This window comes from Rhinoraja longicauda, chromosome 29 (genome assembly GCF_053455715.1).
Source record: "Rhinoraja longicauda isolate Sanriku21f chromosome 29, sRhiLon1.1, whole genome shotgun sequence".
Lineage (NCBI taxonomy): Eukaryota > Metazoa > Chordata > Chondrichthyes > Rajiformes > Arhynchobatidae > Rhinoraja > Rhinoraja longicauda.
Genome location: NC_135981.1, coordinates 10,261,156 through 10,280,987, shown reverse-complemented (window position 1 = coordinate 10,280,987; position 19,832 = coordinate 10,261,156). Strand labels below are relative to the sequence as shown.

The following is a 19,832-nucleotide window of genomic DNA, read 5'->3' as shown; positions in this document are numbered from 1 at the left end:
CTGCTAACCTTTACCTCCCTCTAATTTTTCCTCCCTCTAATGTTGGATGAAAATGTACACCTTATATTATACAAATTGGAAAAGCAGGGCACAATCAATAGGGCATGCATTGGGTAATTATAAAGGATATTTGAAGACATGTCCATTTGGTGCAAACAATTTGGGTGGCACGGTAGCGCAGCGGTAGAGTTGCTGCTTTACAGCGAATGCAGCGCCGGAGACTCAGGTTCGATCCTGACTACGGGTGCTGCACTGTAAGGAGTTTGTACGTTCTCCCCGTGACCTGCGTGGGTTTTCTCCGAGATCTTCGGTTTCCTCCCACACTCCAAAGACGTACAGGTATGTAGGTTAATTGGCTGGGTAAATGTAAAAATTGTCCCTAGTGGGTGTTAATGTACTGGGATCACTGGGCGGCACGGATTTGGTGGGCCGAAAAGGCCTGTTTCCGGCTGTATATATATGATATGATATGATATGAATTGCAATGTGCAGGAACAAAATAAACACTGAATCAATGGCAAACTAAAAAGTAGATTAAGGTAGAAAAAAAGTAACAAAAAAATGTGAGTACAAATATACCTTGAGAAAATAAAGCATAGGCGACTCACATAGTGGTTTAATATCCACTGGCAAAGCACATAATATTTACAGTGAATGGAGGTGTAGGGCTAAGTGTTAAATGTCATACCAGTTGGGTTCTTGCTACAGTATAAAGAAGGCAGTCAACAGTGTATTAACATAACATTGGACCCAAGCACAGAGAGAGAGCAAATACCAAAAGAAAATTCTTCCTTGCATTACTTTTCTTTGTTGATGATGGACCCAGGCCCAAGTGCTGTCACATAAAATATTTAAAATGCCAAAAGACAGGCAAGCCTGCTCACAGTCCCTTACCTATAACAAGGATGTTATTGAGCTGTTCCACTCCATCTATTTTGGAAAGCAGTTGATTGACAACTGTGTCGTGTACACCCGTGCTGCCTGCCATGGTCCCTCTCTGCTTGCAAATGGCATCTATTTCATCAAATATGATGATGTGCAGACCGCTGTTTGCTGCAAGCTGCGAAAAGACACCACAAAAAAAAGAAACTTTTGAATTAAAGGTGAAGGTGGTGGCTGCCACGAAGGTGATGTCCACAGTGTCGATATTGTTCTGGAAATCTGTCTTCACTTCGATGATCTGCCTTGACATTGGCTCAGATGGGAGCTGACCTTTACAAAATATAGCTCTCATCCAGAACAGATGCAAGAAGTTTTAAGCCCCAACGTCCAAAATAACAACCAACATTTGACTAAAATCAGGGTTAATTAAAAGAGAACAATTCACAGAATCCGTTCTGAGTGAAGCTGGCTTTGAATGGCAGTGCCCCCACCACAGACTCAGTGCTTCACTCTGCACCTGGATCTGCCACACATGAAGCGGACAGGTTTCACAGGATCCCGCCAAGCACTATTCCCCCCAAACCTGCGCCACCTAGAAATAGTCAGCAACCACATCTTTCCTCTCCCTTTACTTTCCGCAAATCCATTAGCGGAGGCTTAAATTAGTGAGTGGCAAATCAAGAAGTGGAAGACTAAACCCTACACTGAAAGAAAATTTGATTGTTCAATTATTACCATTGATCCATACAGCACACAAACATGCCCATGCCCATGCCCATGCCAATTATCAAATATATTATTCCCAGCATTTGGTCTGTATTTTATACACTGGTGATTCAAGTTCTTGAATAGATACTACTGAAATGTTGTAAATACACTTTTTCTCCATGTCCTCCAGCAGTGTATTCCATGTTCCAACTACCTTCTGGGTGACCATTTCCTCCAGATCCTCCCAAAACGTCTTACCTTAAACCTATGTCCTCTAGTTTTAAACAGCACTGCTAAGGGGAATAGTTTCTTTACAAGGCAAATTGATTCTAAATTTATTGTTCTTCTCAAATAAAAAAACTGCCAGACCATCTCAGTGGGTAAGGCAGCACCTGTGAAGGCAGAGGAATGGTTGATATTTTGGGTCAACATCCTGCATATTCACATTTCGGTTGCCATTCTGTGAAAAATTATAATACATTTACTGCAATACACAAGGCCAATAAAATAAGTATCTTCCAGAATCTGACTTTCCTTTCACCGCCATCCCCAACAAATCAAGCACATTGACTGAATCCTGCAAAATTAAATACAAAACCCAAGCAAGACTGTTGTTAGATTGAGAAAATAAATCCAAAATGTCTGCATTTTTACACTGAAGTAAGCAAGACAAGGTACATTGAGACTGAGCATCGATAAAAGAAGATTCAATACCAGTTTCAAAGGGGAATCAGATAAAGGTTTGCAGGGCTAACAATGGAGAGTCGCTGCCTCACAGTGCCGGAGACCAGGCTTTGATCCTGATCTCGGGTGCTGTCTCTGGGGAGTTTGCACGTTCTCTCCGTGACCATGTGGGTTTCCTTTGGGTGCTCTGGTTTCCTCCTTCAAAAATGTGTGGGTATGTGGATTGATTGGTCTCTGTAAATTGCCCCTGATGCGTAGTGAAAGTGGGATAATATAGAACTAGTGTGAATAGATGGTTGGCATGGACTCTGTGGGCCAAAGGGTCTCCAAACTAAAACAAAGAACCTTGAAGTACCTGCATAGAGGTAACGGACAGAGGAGCCGTATCAGATATAGATTGTCAACAGCTCCATATCAGTTACTACCACCATATAAAGGCAATGTTGCCATGTCACTCAATTCAACCTATAGGCCATTTTAGAACTATGCCTTAACTGGTTTATGCAGCATCACTTTCTTCATTCTGTGTAATGCAGATGCCTAACCATATATAATCAAGTCTTCGCAGCATACATTTTGTAGAAAATTGCTCAAAAAGACCATTTAATGACCATAACATGCCAATAATATGGCAGATAACGCCATTTTATTCACCCCCAGCAACCATTTGCCACTGTCACTGAAAGAGGTGAGAAATAACACCAATAGCAAATTATTTCCTCAGAAGAATCTGAATTAAAACCTAGATTATCCAGTACTACAAGATCCAGACCAAAAATCTTGGGCACCAACTAGCCTGTGTTGGAATTCACATTGCTTGACAATGTGTAACACCTCATTGCCGTAAAATGTGCCCACACACCTCCAGCTGCAAACATTCCTGAAATGTTCTCCTTTTTCATTGTCTGCCACTATGAATGAACTTCACTGCCAAAAGTAAGTTATCGTTCATCATGATTCACGGCACTCACCCTCCTCTGCTCTTCCTCTGCATCTGCAAAGAGCTTACGAATGTTTGCTTCCGATTCACCCACATATTTATTGAGAATTTCAGGCCCATTCACAACTTTGGGCTCACGGGCATTCAGCATTTTCCCAATCTGTCGAGCCATGAGGGTTTTCCCACATCCTGGTGGACCAAACAGCAGAATACCTTTCACGTGCTTGCAACCTAGAAAAGGATGAAGGATAGTAAATCACTAGTTAAAACTAATGATGCACTTTTTTTCCGAAGCTTGGGAAAAATTCTGAATTAAAACAAATGAATTTTATGTTGATTTTTAGAAAACTCTGCACAAAAATCCTTTCTAGGTGAAAAAGGGCAAAGAGAGGAAGACTATTTGAAATTCAACCAAGAAGAAATGTTAGCTTAGTCAGTAATGATTATGTCAGGTTTAACCTCTGTCGGTGTCATATTGTGCACTGAGATACAGTGAAAAGCTTTGTAGTATTATAGTTAGAGAAAGTGTACAAAAGAAATTGCATAATCTGCAATGAGGTGGGTTGGAAGATTGGGATTATACCCTGGCTTCTGGGAAGACCGAACAGTAGTTTGATAACAGAGGTGCACAAGCTATTCCTGAGCTTTCAAGTTTTTGTATCTTCTGCCTAATGAGAGAGGCTAGAAGGAGGAAAGTCTAGGGTGAAAATATTCCTTGATTTTGTTGACTGCTTTCCCAAGGCAGCAAATATATAGTTAGGATCAAGGAGTGGGGGGGGGGGGGGGGGGGGGGGGGAGGTAAGGCTTGTTTACATGATGGACTCAGCTACATCCATAATTCTGCAATTTCCTGCAGTCTCAGGCAGAGCCGTCCCCAAACCAAACAGTGATGCATCTAACAGGATGCTTTCTAAAGTGCATATGTTGATGTTGCCAAGAGTCGTTTGAGACATGCCAAACATCAGTAGTCTTTTGAGGATGTAGAGGCATTGTTGTGCCTTTTTTATTGTAATTTCAGTGGTACATGGACAGGAAAGGTTTAGACACCTATGGATCAAACACGGGAAGGTGGGACTACTGATGATGGGGAATTTGGTCGGCATGGGCAAGGTGGGCCGAAGGGCCTTTATCCATGCTGTGTGACTACAACACATTGTTAGTAATATTTTTGGATTTAATTATTTAGGACAGCACAGTCCCTTGTAATCCTGTTGCCCCACAGATCGTGATCCAGATTCCATCCTAATCCCCGGTGCCATGTCGAATTTACATGTCCTTTAGTGTGAGAGTTTCTGCCTGGTGCCCTAATATCTTCCCACATCACATAGGCATGCAGATTGATAGGTTAATTGCGGAGTCAAAGTTGCTCCAAGTATAGATGTGAAATGTAGTATGAGAGGGAGTTTATGTGAATTGGGGGGGGTGGGGGGGGGGAGAAGAGAGATTAGATTCTAGGAACATTTAGTGGGGACTGTGATTTTTCTCGTGAGCCAGAATGGACTCACTCGGTCAAATGACCACCTCCTATAAAACACAAGAAAAATATGGAGAACATAATGAATATGCAAAATGAAGATCAAGAACATTGGAAACTTTGGACAGGTACTTCAAAATGAGTAAGCATTGATAGACATCACGGTCGTCATGGATGAGGAATGTTAAGAGGTCCCTTTTCTGTGCCGTACGACAATGATAATGGAGATATAGCATGAGCATTAACCATTTCAAAAACATCCCACTAAAAAGGCAAAAACAGATTAGAAATGACTCAGTGAGTGAAGAAATAAACAATGGCACAATCAGAGTGGCAGGGACAGAATGAAGTGCATAAGGGCAGAGGGTTGAGGGGCAAAAGAAAACTTGGAAGAAAAAAACAGAATATGAGGGATAAAGCCAAGAAAGTGGGAGGTTGAAGCAAAATTACAGAGAAGGACAGTAAAAAATGAATAGAAGCAGATTCAAAAATAGTTCAATGTTGGTGTCAGGAAGAGTTATGAAATCATTAGAAAAGATGCAACAGAAAAATGCCAAGAAATGGGACAGATTTAAAATGGAAAGTACTGCTAGGTCAAGCTGAGTAAACGTTTTAAAGATGTAACAAAAGATGGGCGTAACATATTTCAAAATTCTAATTTTCATACAAGTTATCCATTAGTACATTGGTCGACAAGGGAAGATAATGAGTCAAGAGATCAATAATAATAGAACTAAATAGCAGGGGCTAGCGTTAAGAAAATTACAGGAGAATCAGATGTTGGAAGTGAACCCGCAAGCACCAGTACTGTTCCCCATTTACAATAACTTCTGCGTTCAAGCAGTTAAGTTTAGAGGTGTAGTTAATATAAAGGACTACTATGACAAGTTTAGAGTTTAACATCAGGAAGCATGCAAAATGGATACTAATACTTGGAGACACTTAACAATGCTTGGGAACTCAATGTCTGAATGAGGAACAAAGAATGATTTTCATCACATTGGTCAAGAAATACATTGTTACCATGAAGTCTCAAGTATCAACATTATCATCTTCTCTTTACACATCCCATAGCTGTAGCATCCAGAAGACACATCAAAAAATTACTTTCAAAGACAGAGTTAAAGAAATAAATAATACCCGATGCTTAAGACATACCTCATTGTCTGAAAAACTTCAGTAAAGGGTGCCAAAATGCATCCCCTACGCTACCAAAGGAAAGTTTAAAAGGACAAATCTGATGTGTAAACCAGCAATCACTCAGACTGCAGAACTGGTAGAGGCAGCAGGAAAATGCTTTCAAGTAGCTGGGGGCAAGATAATAATTTATTAAATTACTGGCTCCAAATTCAGCCCGCAGCACGCGGAGCTGCTAACCTCTGCTCCGCACAATAAAAATGCAATACTCCAGACATACCAGCTCAGGTCTTCCTTCTGAGCAAGGTAAGACAAGTGACATATAGAACGAACACAACTGTTAAAATCACAACCCAGCTCAAAAGGAGAATGTGTGCACAGAGACAGAGGCACAACTGATTCTTCTAACTTCAAAGACGTGCGCTAATGATACAAACGTTGGCAGCATTGTTGATAGTGTTGAATAAAGTTTTAAGGGGCTGGATTGTATCAATAGACTTGTCAGAGTACAAAAAAAGTGGCAAATGGAATTCAATCCAGGATAACAATACCACTTCAAAGCAAGACAATTCAAAACAAATGGTAGGATGCCAATAGCTGACTCTTAAATCAGTGTGCATCACTACACATTTCTCAGAATTAAATTTAATCTGCCACCTGCCTGCCCACTTTGACAGCTTGATGAAGATACCACAGATCCCTAAAGGTAGCAGCACATGTAGCTAAAGCAGATAAGCAGGGCTATATTAGTGTTGCCTTTATTAGTCAAGATGCAGAATATATGAGCAAAGAAATCATGTTAGAATTGGAAGGACCAAAGGGAATTCAGGGAAAAATTCATCCAAATGCAAGTTGGAAGACATCGAGTCTGGAACTCAACATTTCAAAGAATGGAGGCAGAACCTTTCTCAGCTGTAATCCAAAAGATTTCTGACAGAGTTGAGAATGTGGGAATAATTTAAATCCCTCCATATCTGAATCAAATTGTGTCCTTCCCTCCCCTACTCTCAGTGTTTGGCTTCTGCAGTCTGTGTTCAAGACAAGAACATGCATTAAGTTTGTCAAGTCTGTGGGCTGTTGATATCATGCCCAACTCATCCTTGTACTACATCTACACCGCTAGAATGCATTCTACAGGACCCTCTAAGGGCGGCACGATGGCGCAGCGGTAGAGTTGCTGCCTTACAGCGAGTGCAGCGCCGGAGACCCGAGTTTGATCCTGACTACGGGTGCCGTCTGTACGGAGTTAGTACATTCTACCCTTGACAGCCGTGGGTTTTCTCTGAAATTTTCAGTTTCCTCCCACACTCCAAAGAGGTACAGGTATGTAGGTTCATTGGCTTGGCAAATGTAAAAATTGTCCCTAGTGGGTGCAGGATAGTGTTAATATGCGGGAAATCGCTGGTCAGAGCGGACTTGGTGGGCCGAAGGGCCTGCTTCCACGCTGTATCTCTAAACTAAAGAGAACGAACATTGGTTTCCAATATAAAGCTGTATGTGGCACCCACTAAGTCACAACCAATGTTAATTCACTCTGCACTTACTAGGAAACCCAAACTGAAAGCCCTCTGGTATGTCACAGTGCAGTTCAAACATTAACCCATGGTGTCCGAAAGAAAAGCAAACATGAATAATTGCCTTTCTCTGTTAACTAGCAAAATGCTAAAAATAACAGTAGCAAGTGCTGTTCCATTACATTGTTTGGTTGCATGATGGTGTACACTTGGTAAGTAAATATACAAGTTGCATTAACATATGTAATTCAAGTGGGTGTCACTACAGCCACATATCTTGGCATTTCAACAGCTCCTGTTTGATTCCCTGATTTATATAGTAAAACGCCACATGCCGACTTTTTTCTTCATTAACAAAACAGGCAGCAGGGATCAACTGTTCCTTTGACGGTAAGTATTACTCAAATGATTAAAAATAAAGTGGAACTGAAAGTTTTATAGCCACTTACATAGACTGATCATAGCTACCTCAACTTCTGTGGGCAGCATATACCGGCACTTTCACTCTAGCTAGCGAGTAGGATTGCAGCCCCTCAGGTCATTGTTGTTTACAAGGTTCAACAAATCTTGATAATCTATAAAACATGGGGTGACTAACAGACATGACAAGAGTCATTGGTGCAGTTCTGTTAGCTAATTTTACACCAAAGTGAAGAAACAAATTCATACCAGTCCTGCCAAATTAGTGTCAGGCACAAGGCATTAATAAGCACTAAGTGGCAATTGAATCCCTTTTGTATATGGGGAGGGGTGTGAAGCAAGATTGGGTGATGAGTGAAGTTCAAAGATGTAATGCAGAACTGCTCCTAGCTGAGACATGCTGACATACTGCAGCTAACAAGGCATTGAGAAGCAGTCAACCCTTATAGGGTCACACAGCCTATTACAGCATGATGCTTTATTTACTGAGTCTTCAACAAACGTTGTCAGAAATACTGACAGAAGTAGTGACGATGTGAACTTTCTCATTCTGGAGGATAAAATTGAAAGTAATTATAAATGTAATTATATTTATTTAAAACACAGGCATTACTCAAAGGAAAGAGTGAAAAACATTGCACGGAGAATGACTGCAGTAATGTAATCGAACTCTGTAAAATTGACTCTAAGATGTAGGGATTGGATGAGAAAGTGGGATAACAGAATTAGTGCGATCGAGGGTCAGCATAGATTCGGTGGTCCTAAAGGCCCGTTTCCATGCCGTATTTCTAAACTAAACTAAACTGCGCAAAATCACTCACCATCATGACACAAAGCAACAGAGGTTGGAATCCTAGCCTTTGGCTTGGTCAGCCTCTGTCAGTGTAGTGATAGATTTTATATAGCTATCCTTTAATACGAGTATAAAATGTTTGAAAAACTATTCAATTACCTTTGGCAGAATAGGCACCCACAAGGATAGCACAAGATCCCATTGTCATATCTTCATTGGTCAAACAAACATTTGGAGTAAAGCTACTGGATATTAAAATGTTGCATTTCCACAAGGCAGAGAACCTTCATTTACAGGAATACATAATGGGATGGTGGCGGATAAAGATTTTTTTGGAAAATAAAAGGCCAAAATAACTCGTCCAACTTACGTTGCGAATTTCTGCAATAACGAGGAGAATGCCCCACATCACTTACACTTGGGCAATTTTTATTCTTACAAAGGAATTCTCCAGATAGTCTAACAAATGTTAATCCTGTCGCATTATATGGTGCAGTGCAGAAGTGCTAGAGCAGAACTTAAAGGATTACAATAAATCCCTCAACTCTCCTACTCCATCAGCAAACAGCATCTTAAATAAACAGATACTCAAAGGAGCTACTTCAAAGAGACCTAGTACCTAAATTATGTTAAACACAAGGATAAGGTCCTGGAAATGTTACCCCATACTACTTTTTAACGCGAGGCTGGGGGGAGGAAGATGGTAAAATAGACACGCTCAAACACACACAAAACCTGCTTAGACAAGCCAAGAAATTGGAGCTATGCCACAAAATTTTAACTGCACATTCTGGAAACTTCAAGATTTTCCTGGTATAGAAACCATCTGAATAAGTGACAGCGATTAGATGACTCACAGTGCAGGAAAGCCAAGCCTTTTGCTAAATTAAGTATTCTCAGGGTTTAGATGGCATTTCGAAGATGTCGCATTAAAGGTTATTATTTTGTCTTCTGCGTCGACGCAACGTGCTGTTGAGAGTTTTGGAATCCAAGAGATAAGCCAGGTGTGCCGGTGATCACTGCTTGGACTTGGGAGGTTTGCTGTCAGCCACCACTAATCCCCACTGAGCACAGCCTCACCCACTAAAGCAGGTGTGTGACCTGTACAATCTGGCCACAATACAGCAGAGAAACCAAGCATTACACCAAGGATAGTGAAAAACATTGCATGGAGAATGACTGCAGTAATGTAATTCAATCACTGCCCCCTCCCATCCAATGCCCCGAGGGACAGTGAAATCAATGATGTCCGATTACCTTTCTCCCCCTTCTATGGATTAGATTAGAGATGAAGATAGACACGAAAAGCTGGAGTAACTCAGTGGGACAGGCAGCATCTCTGGAGAGAGGGAATGAGTAACGTTTCAGGTCAAGACCCTTTTTCAGTCTCATCAGACTCAGACTGAATTAGATTAGTTAGGAATCGGAATTTATAATTTAGATTGAAAAATTACATTGGATACAAAACTTATCTTACTCAGGCCTTTAATAACCATTGTTTTGAAACCCGAGTGGCTATATAGACATTAACAAAAATTATTGCAAACAATTTTACACCCCCGGTGCTTTTTTTTTTGCTCCATTTTAGCTTCTGTTCATATTGTTTTCTTCATCTCACCCAGCTGACATACCCATTCTCCCTCATGTACATTCCTAGCCATTTTGTTAATGCAACAATAACATTTGGTTAAACATTTTGGGACGTAGAACAAGGGCAGGATCTACACTGTAAATGGTAGGCCTCTGGGTAGTGTTGTAGAGCAGAGGGATCTAGGAGTAGAGGTGCTTCATGGATCCTTGAAGGTCTAGTCGCAGGGAGATAAGGTGGTCAAAAAGGCTTTTGGCACTTTGGCCTTCATCAGTCAGAGTATTGAGTATAGAAGTTGGGTGCAATTGTATAAGACGTTGGTGAGACCGCATTTAGAATATTGTGTTCAGTTCTAGGCACCATGTTATAGGAAAGATATTGTAAAGCTTGAAAGGGTTCAGAAAAGATTTACGGGGATGTTGCCAGGACTAGAGGGTGTGAGCTACAGGGAAAGGTTGAGTAGGCTGGGTCTCTATTCCATGGAGCTCAGGAGGATGAGGGGGAATCCCCAGAGTAGGGAAATCGAGGACCAGAGGACATAGGTTCAAGGTGAAGGGGAAAAGATTTAATAGGAATCCGATGGGTAACTTTTTCACACAAAGGGTGGTGGGTGTACTGTATGGAACAAGCTGCCAGAGGAGGTAGTTGAGGCTGGGACTACCCCATCGTTTAAGAAACAGTTAGACAGGTACATGGATAGGACAGGTTTGGAGGGATATGGACCAAGCGCAGGCAAGTGGGACCAGTGCAGCTGGGACATTGTTGGCCGGTGTGGGCAAGTTGGGCCGAAGGGCCTGTTTCCACATTGTATGACTAAGGAATAGTGAGTTCTCACCAGAGGAATAAACTTTCCTGAATTTAAAAAAGGATCTATTCATGACTGAGGAGAAACTGAGGAGGACTTAAGGAGAAACATAGAAACAAAGAAAATAGGTGCAGGAGGAGGTCATTTGGCCTCTCGAGCCAGCACCACCATTCATTGTGATCGTGACTGATCATCTACCATTAGTAACCTGTGCCTGCCAACACCCCATATCCCTTGATTCCACTAGCCCCTAGAGCTCTTTTAAATTCATCCAGTGAATTGGCCTCCACTGCCTTCTGTGGCAGAGAATTCCACAAATTCTCAACTCTCTGGGTGAAAAAGTTTCTTCTCACCTCAGTTTTAAATGGCCTCCCCTTTATTCTTAGACTGTGTCCCCTGGTTCTGGACTCCGCCAACATTGGGAACATTTTTCCTGCCTCTAGCTTGCCCAGTCCTTTTATGATTTTATACATCTCTATAGGATCCCCTCTCATCCTTCTAAACTCAAGTGAATACAAGCCTAGTCTTTCCAATCTTTTCTCAAATGACAGTCCTCCATCCCAGGGATTAACCTTGTGAACCTCCGCTGCACTGCCTCAACAGCAATGGCGTCCTTCCTCAAATTAGGAGATCAAAACTGCACACAATACTCCAGATGTGGTCTCGCCAAGGCCCAAAACAACTGCAGAAGGACTTCTTTGCTGCTGTACTCAAATCCTCTCGTTATGGCCAACAACCCATTAGCTTTCTTCACTGCCTGCTGTACCTACACGCTTACTTTCAGTGACTGGTGTACAAGATCACCGAGGTCTCGTTGCACTTCCCCTTTACCTAATCTGACACCATTGAGATAATAATCTTCCTCATTATTTTTGCCGCCAAAGTGGATAACCTCACATTTATCTACATTATACTGCTTGGCTGGCAGTAAGGGGAGCCCTCCCAGTCAGATCCTTCCTGCACCGTCAGAAACCTCACTACCTGGCACGCTGCCCTCGGGACGGCTGCTATGGAGAGGAGACGGCTGCCCACCTCTTCGCAGTGTGTGGATTTGCAAAGCAAGTCTGGAGAGGTTTGCAAGGGCCCCTGTCACGATTTATTCCAAAGAACTCCACAGGACTCTGTGATTTACAGACTGTTCCCAGGGGCATTCAGAGACAGCTAACGAGTGCTGCTGGAAGGTCATCAACTCAGTGAAAGATGCTCTTTGGTCTGCCAGAGCTTTGTTGACTTCCCAGCAGAGCGAGATGTCCGTCGAGGAACGTGGCCGACTGGCCCTCTGCAGACTGCAGGAGTACGTGCTGAGAGACACACGGCAGTTTGGTGCAGCCAACGCCAAGGCTCTGTGGGGGAGGACCAGTCTAAGATCCTTCCACTGCTGGACATGGGCGGTGGGGTGTGGTCGAGACGCCCCTCAAAATAAGGGAAGGGATTCCACGCCATATACACTTGTGTGGCAAGGGTGCGGAGTAAAATTGTGATTTGGGGAAACTGTATTGCATGTATGTATAGCCTCCGAGAATGTTGGATGGATTTTTGTAAGGATCATGTATTGTATATATTTATTTCTTGAGTAAAGTCTATTTAGAAATAAAATAAAATTTAAAAAATGATGTCTCTTGGTCTCTGCCCTGTTACAGACATGCCCTTTATCATCGCTACCACTTCCCCTTCTTTGCAACTTAATCAGATACAGGGTCAACCACCTAAAACACTTCCTTCCTGGGCATTGACAGCTTAAAGACAACAAAAAAATCTCCTTCAAATGCTTACATTCCTTCGGTAATTTATTTCCTTCAAAAATCCACTGTTGTGGTAGCTTATTTACTCCATCAGCACAAAAGCTAATGGTAGACTACTTAATGGAAGGAAATCAAGTCACTTGGTCTTGCTTCTACTGAATCCTCTCTTTGGACAGATATCTGTCTGGAATGCAATCACACAACCATCAGCACTTTGTCTGACCAACTGAATGAAAAGACTAGCTCCTTCAACTCTTGCCATAAACCTTCAATTCTCCTTTTGCATCCTTACAGCTTTTTTGTTTCAATTGTTAAATCAATATTTCTGACAAAACCCAACTTTAATTAGATCTAACATGCTCAATCCACTTTCTGACACTTATGTTGTTCTGAATAGTTGGTTCTTATTTACAATAAAATACTACTCACTGCATTCTGTGAATTCACAGTCAGTCATATTATGTTCTTGAGCTGCTTTCAAGCTGGCAATCTGGTATTCTTCCCCCTCTTGCCATACTATGTGTGATCTCTATGTGCACTGTGCTTACAATTCCTACACTAACATAAATTTCAAGTGGCATAAGAGGGATTTTAAAAATTATCTAAATTTCTAATTTAAATACTCAGCACCTGAGAGTGGAAATAGATATTTGAAGACAATGACATTTCATCAAATGGAAACATTAACCTTTGTCTTTCCAATGTTGTTTTTGATTCCCTGGTTTCCAAATCATTGAGTAGGATTTAATGTGACCACTGGCTTTCCAAATAAAGGGACACAATAAGACAACAGGAAGTAGTTTATTTAAAAAATGATTACCATCAACCTTCCTCCACTAAAATTACAAGATTAAAATACTTTCTTTCTTTGCTATATTTTAAACTAGTTGGCCATATATCTAATTTACACACACAGTTTAATCTCCAGAAGCTACACTGCTTTCGAGAACATTTCAGGACAAATGTAGAACATCAAGCACACAATCTGTACAAGATGCCGTGCCAAAACACTGACCATTATTAATTGTAAAGTTCAGAGGGAAATAAAAGGTTACAATAAAATATTTCATTTAGCCCTCCATGTCAACGTCAACAAAAATGCACTCGGTTTATTCCACCGCAGTGAGACCGCACCTGGAGTACTGTGTGCAGTTTTGGTCTCCAAATTTGAGGAAGGATATTCTTGCTATTGAGGGCGTGCAGCGTAGGTTTACTAGGTTAATTCCTGGAATGGCGGGACTGTCATATGTTGAAAAGACTGGAGCGACTCGGCTTGTATACACTGGAATTTAGAAGGATGAGAGGAGATCTTATCGAAACGTACAAGATTATTAAGGGGTTGGACACGTTAGAGGCAGGAAACATGTTCCCAATGTTGGGGGAGTCCAGAACAAGGGGCCACAGTTTAAGAATAAGGGGTAGGCCATTTAGAACTGAGATGAGGAAAACCTTTTTCAGTCAGAGAGTTGTGAATCTGTGGAATTCTCTGCCTCAGAAGGCAGTGGAGGCCAATTCTCTGAATGCATTCAAGAGAGAGCTCTTAAGGATAGCGGAGTCAGGGGGTATGGGGAGAAGGCAGGCATGGGGTACTGATTGAGAATGATCAGCCATGATCACATTGAATGGCGGTGCTGGCTCGAAGGGCCAAATGGCCTCCTCCTGCACCTATTGTCTATTGTCTATTCCCAGCTCTTGGGATACTGCCCTGCAAGTTCTGGCGCTTAAAATGCTCATGCATAATTTTTTTTTTACATGAGGAGAGAGTTTCTGCTTCCATTTCAATAGTGCCTTCCAGACATCCATTACATTTTCTCTCCCCCACCCAACAATCCTCCTTTGCTCCAATTCCTCCATAAAACTAAATGCATGCCTCCCGGTTACTGATCTTCCTGCCAAGGAAAATAAATTCTTCCTGTTTACACTGTAGAAACATCAAGTTTTTTTTAGAAATATCATTCAACTGAATCTCTCCTCGATCATCTTTGTTCCAAAGAAAACAATGACAGCTGTAACAGTCACTCCCAATAAATGCATATTACTAGCCCGGCAACATTTCTGTATCTCTGATTGCAACTCTTTCTATTGCAATCACATCTTTCCTCAGGAGTAGCCCAACAGCTCTGAGACCCATGATGGACTCTAACCTTGGGCAGTATTTGTGACCCCATTGATTCCTGCTGGATGCACTGTTTCCTCCCAAAGATGTGCTAATCAGTTAGTTGATGCAGGTATATAGACACAAAATGCTGAAGTAACTCAGCAGGACAGGCAGCATCCCCGGAGAGGAGGAATGGGCGATGTTTCGGGTCAAGACCTTTCTTCAGTCTGATGAAGGTTCTCGACCCGAAACTTCACCCACTCCTTCTCTGCCGAGATGCTGCCTGTCCCAGTGTTACTCCAGCATTTTGCGTCTATCTTCAGTGGAAACCAGCAACTGCATTTCCTTTCTACACAGGCAATACTCCCAATACCTCAGTCTACGCTGCATCTGCTTCCAAGATGAGGTGTTCCATACTAGAACATCCGATATGTCCTCATTCTTTAGGGAACGGGGGTTCCCCTCTCCCATCATAGATGAAGCCCTCACTCGTGTCTTCTCGGTACCCCGCAGCTCCGCCCGCAGCTCCCGCTCGTCGCAACAGAGACAGAGTCCCCCTAGTTCTTACCTTCCACCCCATCAGCCGTCGCATACAACACATAATCCTCCAAAATTTCCGCCAACTCCAACAGGATCCCACCATTAGCCACATTTTCCCATGTCGGCCCCTGTCCGCCTTCCGCAGAGACCGTTCCCTCCGCAACTCCTTGGTCAACTCATCCCTTCCCACCCAAACCACCCCCTCGCCAGGTACCTTCCTCAGCAACCGCAGAAGATGCAACACCTGCTGCTATACCTCCTCTCTCGACTCTGTCCAGGGACCTGTTCAGGATAGGCAGAGGATCACTTGCACCTCCTCCAACTTCATCTACTGTATCCGTTGTTCAAGATGTGGATTCCCATACATCAGCGAGACCAAATGCAGACTGAGCAATCGTTTCGCGGAACACCTTTGCTCAGCCTGCCTGAACCAACTTGATCTCCCAGTTGCTAGACACTTTAAATCTCCTTCCCATTCCTACACAGATCCTTCTTCCCTCGATCTTGTCCATTGTCAGAGTGAGGCTAAACGCAAATTGGAGGAACAGCATCTCATATTTCGCTTGGGCAGCTTGCAGCCCAGTGCCATGAATATTGATTTCTCTCACTTCAGGTAGACCTTTCATTCCCTCTCTCCCCATCCCTCCCCCACCCAAGTTGTACTAGGTTCTCATTTTCACCCTGCAAACAGCTTACAATGGCCTGTTTCCTTTATCATCATTACTTTTTTTACATATCTTTCATTCATGGTTCTTTATCTCTTCACATCACTGTCTATATCTCTAGTTTCCCTTATCCCTAACCAGTCTGAAGAAAGGTCTCGACCCGAAATGTCACCCATTCCTTCTCTCCAGAGATGCTGCCTGTCCCGTTGAGTTCCTCCAGCTTTTTGTGTATCTTTGGTGTAAACCAGCAACTGCATTTCCTTCTTACACATGTGTAGCATAGCAACAGATGCGGGTTGTACAACTCTTAAACTGTTCTGCTGTTCAATTGAATTGCATCTGACCTGTACCTAAAAACAATGTCAGATTGGTTCTGTGCCCCTTCAAAATCTGTTATCTAAAACTCTTACCTAATATGATTACTAGCCTCAATGACCACCAGCTTCCGCAGCTTTTGGGCAGAGTCCAGATTTTAACCACTATTTCTGGGGAAAGTGATTCCTCATATTAACCTGTTCTACCTCAAGTGGATAGACACAAAACGGTAGAGTAACTCAGTGGTCAGGCAGCATCTCTGGAGATAAAGAATAGGTGACGTTTCAGGTTGAGACCCTTCTTCAGACATATTAATCAACATGAAAACATGCACTTAAGTCTTGATTAGTAATTGAAGATGTTGCAGCTGTTCAATTAGATAGAAGGTTCATCAGTTGGGTAACAGCAAGGGCGGCACGGTAGCGCAGCGGTAGAGTTGCTGCTTTACAGCGAATGCAGCGCCGGAGACTCAGGTTCGATCCTGACTACGGGTGCTGCACTGTAAGGAGTTTGTACGTTCTCCCCGTGACCTGCGTGGGTTTTCTCCGAGATCTTCGGTTTCCTCCCACACTCCAAAGGCTTACAGGTATGTAGGTTAATTGGCTGGGTAAATGTAAAAATTGTCCCTAGTGGGTGTAGGATAGTGTTAATGTACGGGGATCACTGGGCGGCACGGACTTGGAGGGCCGAAAAAAAGGCCTGTTTCCGGCTGTATATATATGATGATAAGATCATTCTTTTTGGCCCTTTTGCAGTGTTTTTTTTAAAAAATTGAGGTCAGGACAAAATTTAACATTTTTTGGTTCAAATAAAATGTTTTTCCTACATTTCGAGATGATGGGTGGACACAGAAAATTCTCATTAATATACTTATTACATTCATATTTCTAGAACAGGAGGGCAGTACATATTTTTTACCCATAGCTTTAATGTGTTCAATCCCTTTAAGGCAGTGCCTTTATTGGCTTCTGCCAATTGCTTTGTAATGTTTCAATCCCCTCTGTATGCTGCGGTGTTTGCCCATATCTGACAATAGGGACTGAAGTTTCATTGAGATGCATCTAAAATTACCCATTTCAGAAATATTTTTTTTTTAAGACTAGGGCAAAAACGGGGACGATGAGAGCAGGAGAACCATAAGTTTATTTGACTTCAACAGCGCCACCCACTAATCCATCAGAGCTGCAGTGACAGGGCGGCACGGTAGCGCAGCGGTAGAGTTGTTGCTTTACAGCGAATGCAGCGCCGGAGACTCAGGTTCGATCCTGACTACGGGTGCTGCACTGTAAGGAGTTTGTACGTTCTCCCCGTGACCTGCGTGGGTTTTCTCCGAGATCTTCGGTTTCCTCCCACACTCCAAAGACGTACAGGTATGTAGGTTAATTGGCTGGGTAAATGTGAAAATTGTCCCTAGTGGGTGTAGGATAGTGTTAATGTGCAGGGATCACTGGGCGGCACGGACTTGGAGGGCCGAAAAGGCCTGTTTCCGGCTGTATACATATGATATGATGATATGATATGATATGATAGGGGCCGGCGAAGACAGCAACTCGATCAATAATTTCCACCTGACACGAGGCCCCTCGGCAACATACAGTGCAATCATGGAAGAAAACAGCAGAAAAATGTTGGGTGGGCTACAGAAAACTGGATGCTTGTTCTATAACTCATGAAGCAATAAAAAATGGTCATGTTTGCACTGATGCCCAAGAAGTAATAACATAGAAACACAGAAAATAGGTGCAGGAGTAGGCCATTCGGCCCTTCGAGCCTGCACCGCCATTCAATATGATCATGGCTGATCATCCAGCACAGTAACCTGTACCTGCCTTCTCTCCATACCCCCTGATCCCTTTAGCCACAAGGGCCACATCTAACTCCCTCTTAAATATAGCCAATGAACTGGCCTCAACTACCTTCTGTGGCAGAGAATTCCAGACTCACCACTCTCTGTGTGAAGAAATGTTTTCTCATCTCGGTCCTAAAAGACTTCCCCCTTATCCTTAAGCTGTGACGCCTGGTTCTGGACTTCCCCAACATCGGGAACAATCTTCCCGCATCTAGCCTCTCCAACCCCTTAAGAATTTTATATGTTTCTATAAGATCCCCCCTCAGTCTTCTAAATTCCAGCGAGTATAAGCCTAATCTATCCAGTCTTTCTTCATATGAAAGTCCTGCCATCCCAGGGATCAATCTGGTGAACCTTCTCTGTACTCACTCTAAGGCTCGAATGTCTTTCCTCAGATTAGGGTAGGTAGTACTACTACGAAATAGTAGGGATGCAAAATTTGTCTTCAATTTGCATTTAGCAACACCATCCTATGTTTCTACTCACCCATCTGTTCCACAAGATCCACTGGAAAAACCCTCGAAGCGAATGCACGGCGAAAAATATCAGAAAACTCCCTGTCAAGGCCACCAATTCCCATTTTCTCAAAGTTCCAGTCTGGATTAATGATGGATTGTCTTCCCTGCTTGGTTTTAGATTTGCCTTTGAGAAAAAAGTGAAAAGTAATTAGATTGAAAACACACAAACCTATCGCCACCCAGTGGTTATATCAGGTACTGCAACACAAAATTGCTCTGCATTTATTCTCATTCATCTCTGCCTGTTGCAACTAACATATAATTAAAATAGTTCAAAGGGTTCAGTTGAAATAGATGTGAATGGAAACAAGGTACATGTGTATCTTCAGTCCATTTGCACACAATTTGATTTATATTGAAGATAGACATAAAACGCTGGAGTAACTCAGCGGGTCAGGCAGAATCGCTAGAGAAAAGGAATAGGGGACGTATCAGGTCAAGACACTTCTTCAGACTTTGATTTCTGTTGTTTGATTCTAAATAATTAATACACCAGATGTATTTAAAATAAGCGTAAAGGGCAGTTTGGACTGGGAAAATAATTCCTCAAGATCTTTAGGTTCAGTAGTGAGCAAATGAAGGAAATGCTGAGTTCACATACTTGCTGGGAACAAAATCCCTTAACAGAACACGGGCAAAGATGTTAACTGTTGCACAAACCCAAAATAAACACATAAAATGCTGGAAATGCTCAAAGTTGGGAAACATTTGAAAGAGAAACAGAGTTAATGTTTCGGACTGAAGACCCTTCATCAGAAAGGGAAAAGGGAAGAAAGAAACGTATTAAGCTGCAGGGAGGGTCGGAGAGAACAGTGTCTCTGATGGGGTAAAACTAGTGTGACCATGGAAATAACTGGAAACAACAATATCAGGTCAAGGTGTGAATGTTTGAGTGAGAAAGGAAAATGGGCAAAAGAATGTGGGAGTGCAAAGGGCAGGATAGGAAGACATGCCCAGCAGGTCAGGCTAGGCATGTTTCCTACCCCCAGAGAGTAAAAGAAAAAAGGAGGCAAAAAAAGTAAAACAAACAAGCTGATACAGACAGAAATCAAGTTAAAGACCAAGTTTTTCCACAAAGGCTTTTTAAGGTAGGAACCCTGCCTTCCCTCATTTCCAGCCCTACATACACAAGGATGCAGCTACTCTCTGAATTCCAGTAA

General features: G+C 42.4%; 1 protein-coding gene across 1 annotated transcript in view; it reads right to left on the bottom strand.

Annotated features, from left to right (window-relative positions):
• nsfa (N-ethylmaleimide-sensitive factor a) overlaps positions 1-19,832 on the bottom strand; it is a 157,160-nt gene that overhangs the window by 84,815 nt on the left and 52,513 nt on the right. The window contains exons 8-10 of the mRNA XM_078424925.1: positions 18,641-18,796; positions 3,246-3,445; positions 895-1,060 (exon numbers count right to left, since the gene is read on the bottom strand). Coding sequence (XP_078281051.1) covers positions 895-1,060; positions 3,246-3,445; positions 18,641-18,796 — 522 coding nt within the window. The remainder of the gene's footprint in view (positions 1-894; positions 1,061-3,245; positions 3,446-18,640; positions 18,797-19,832) is intronic.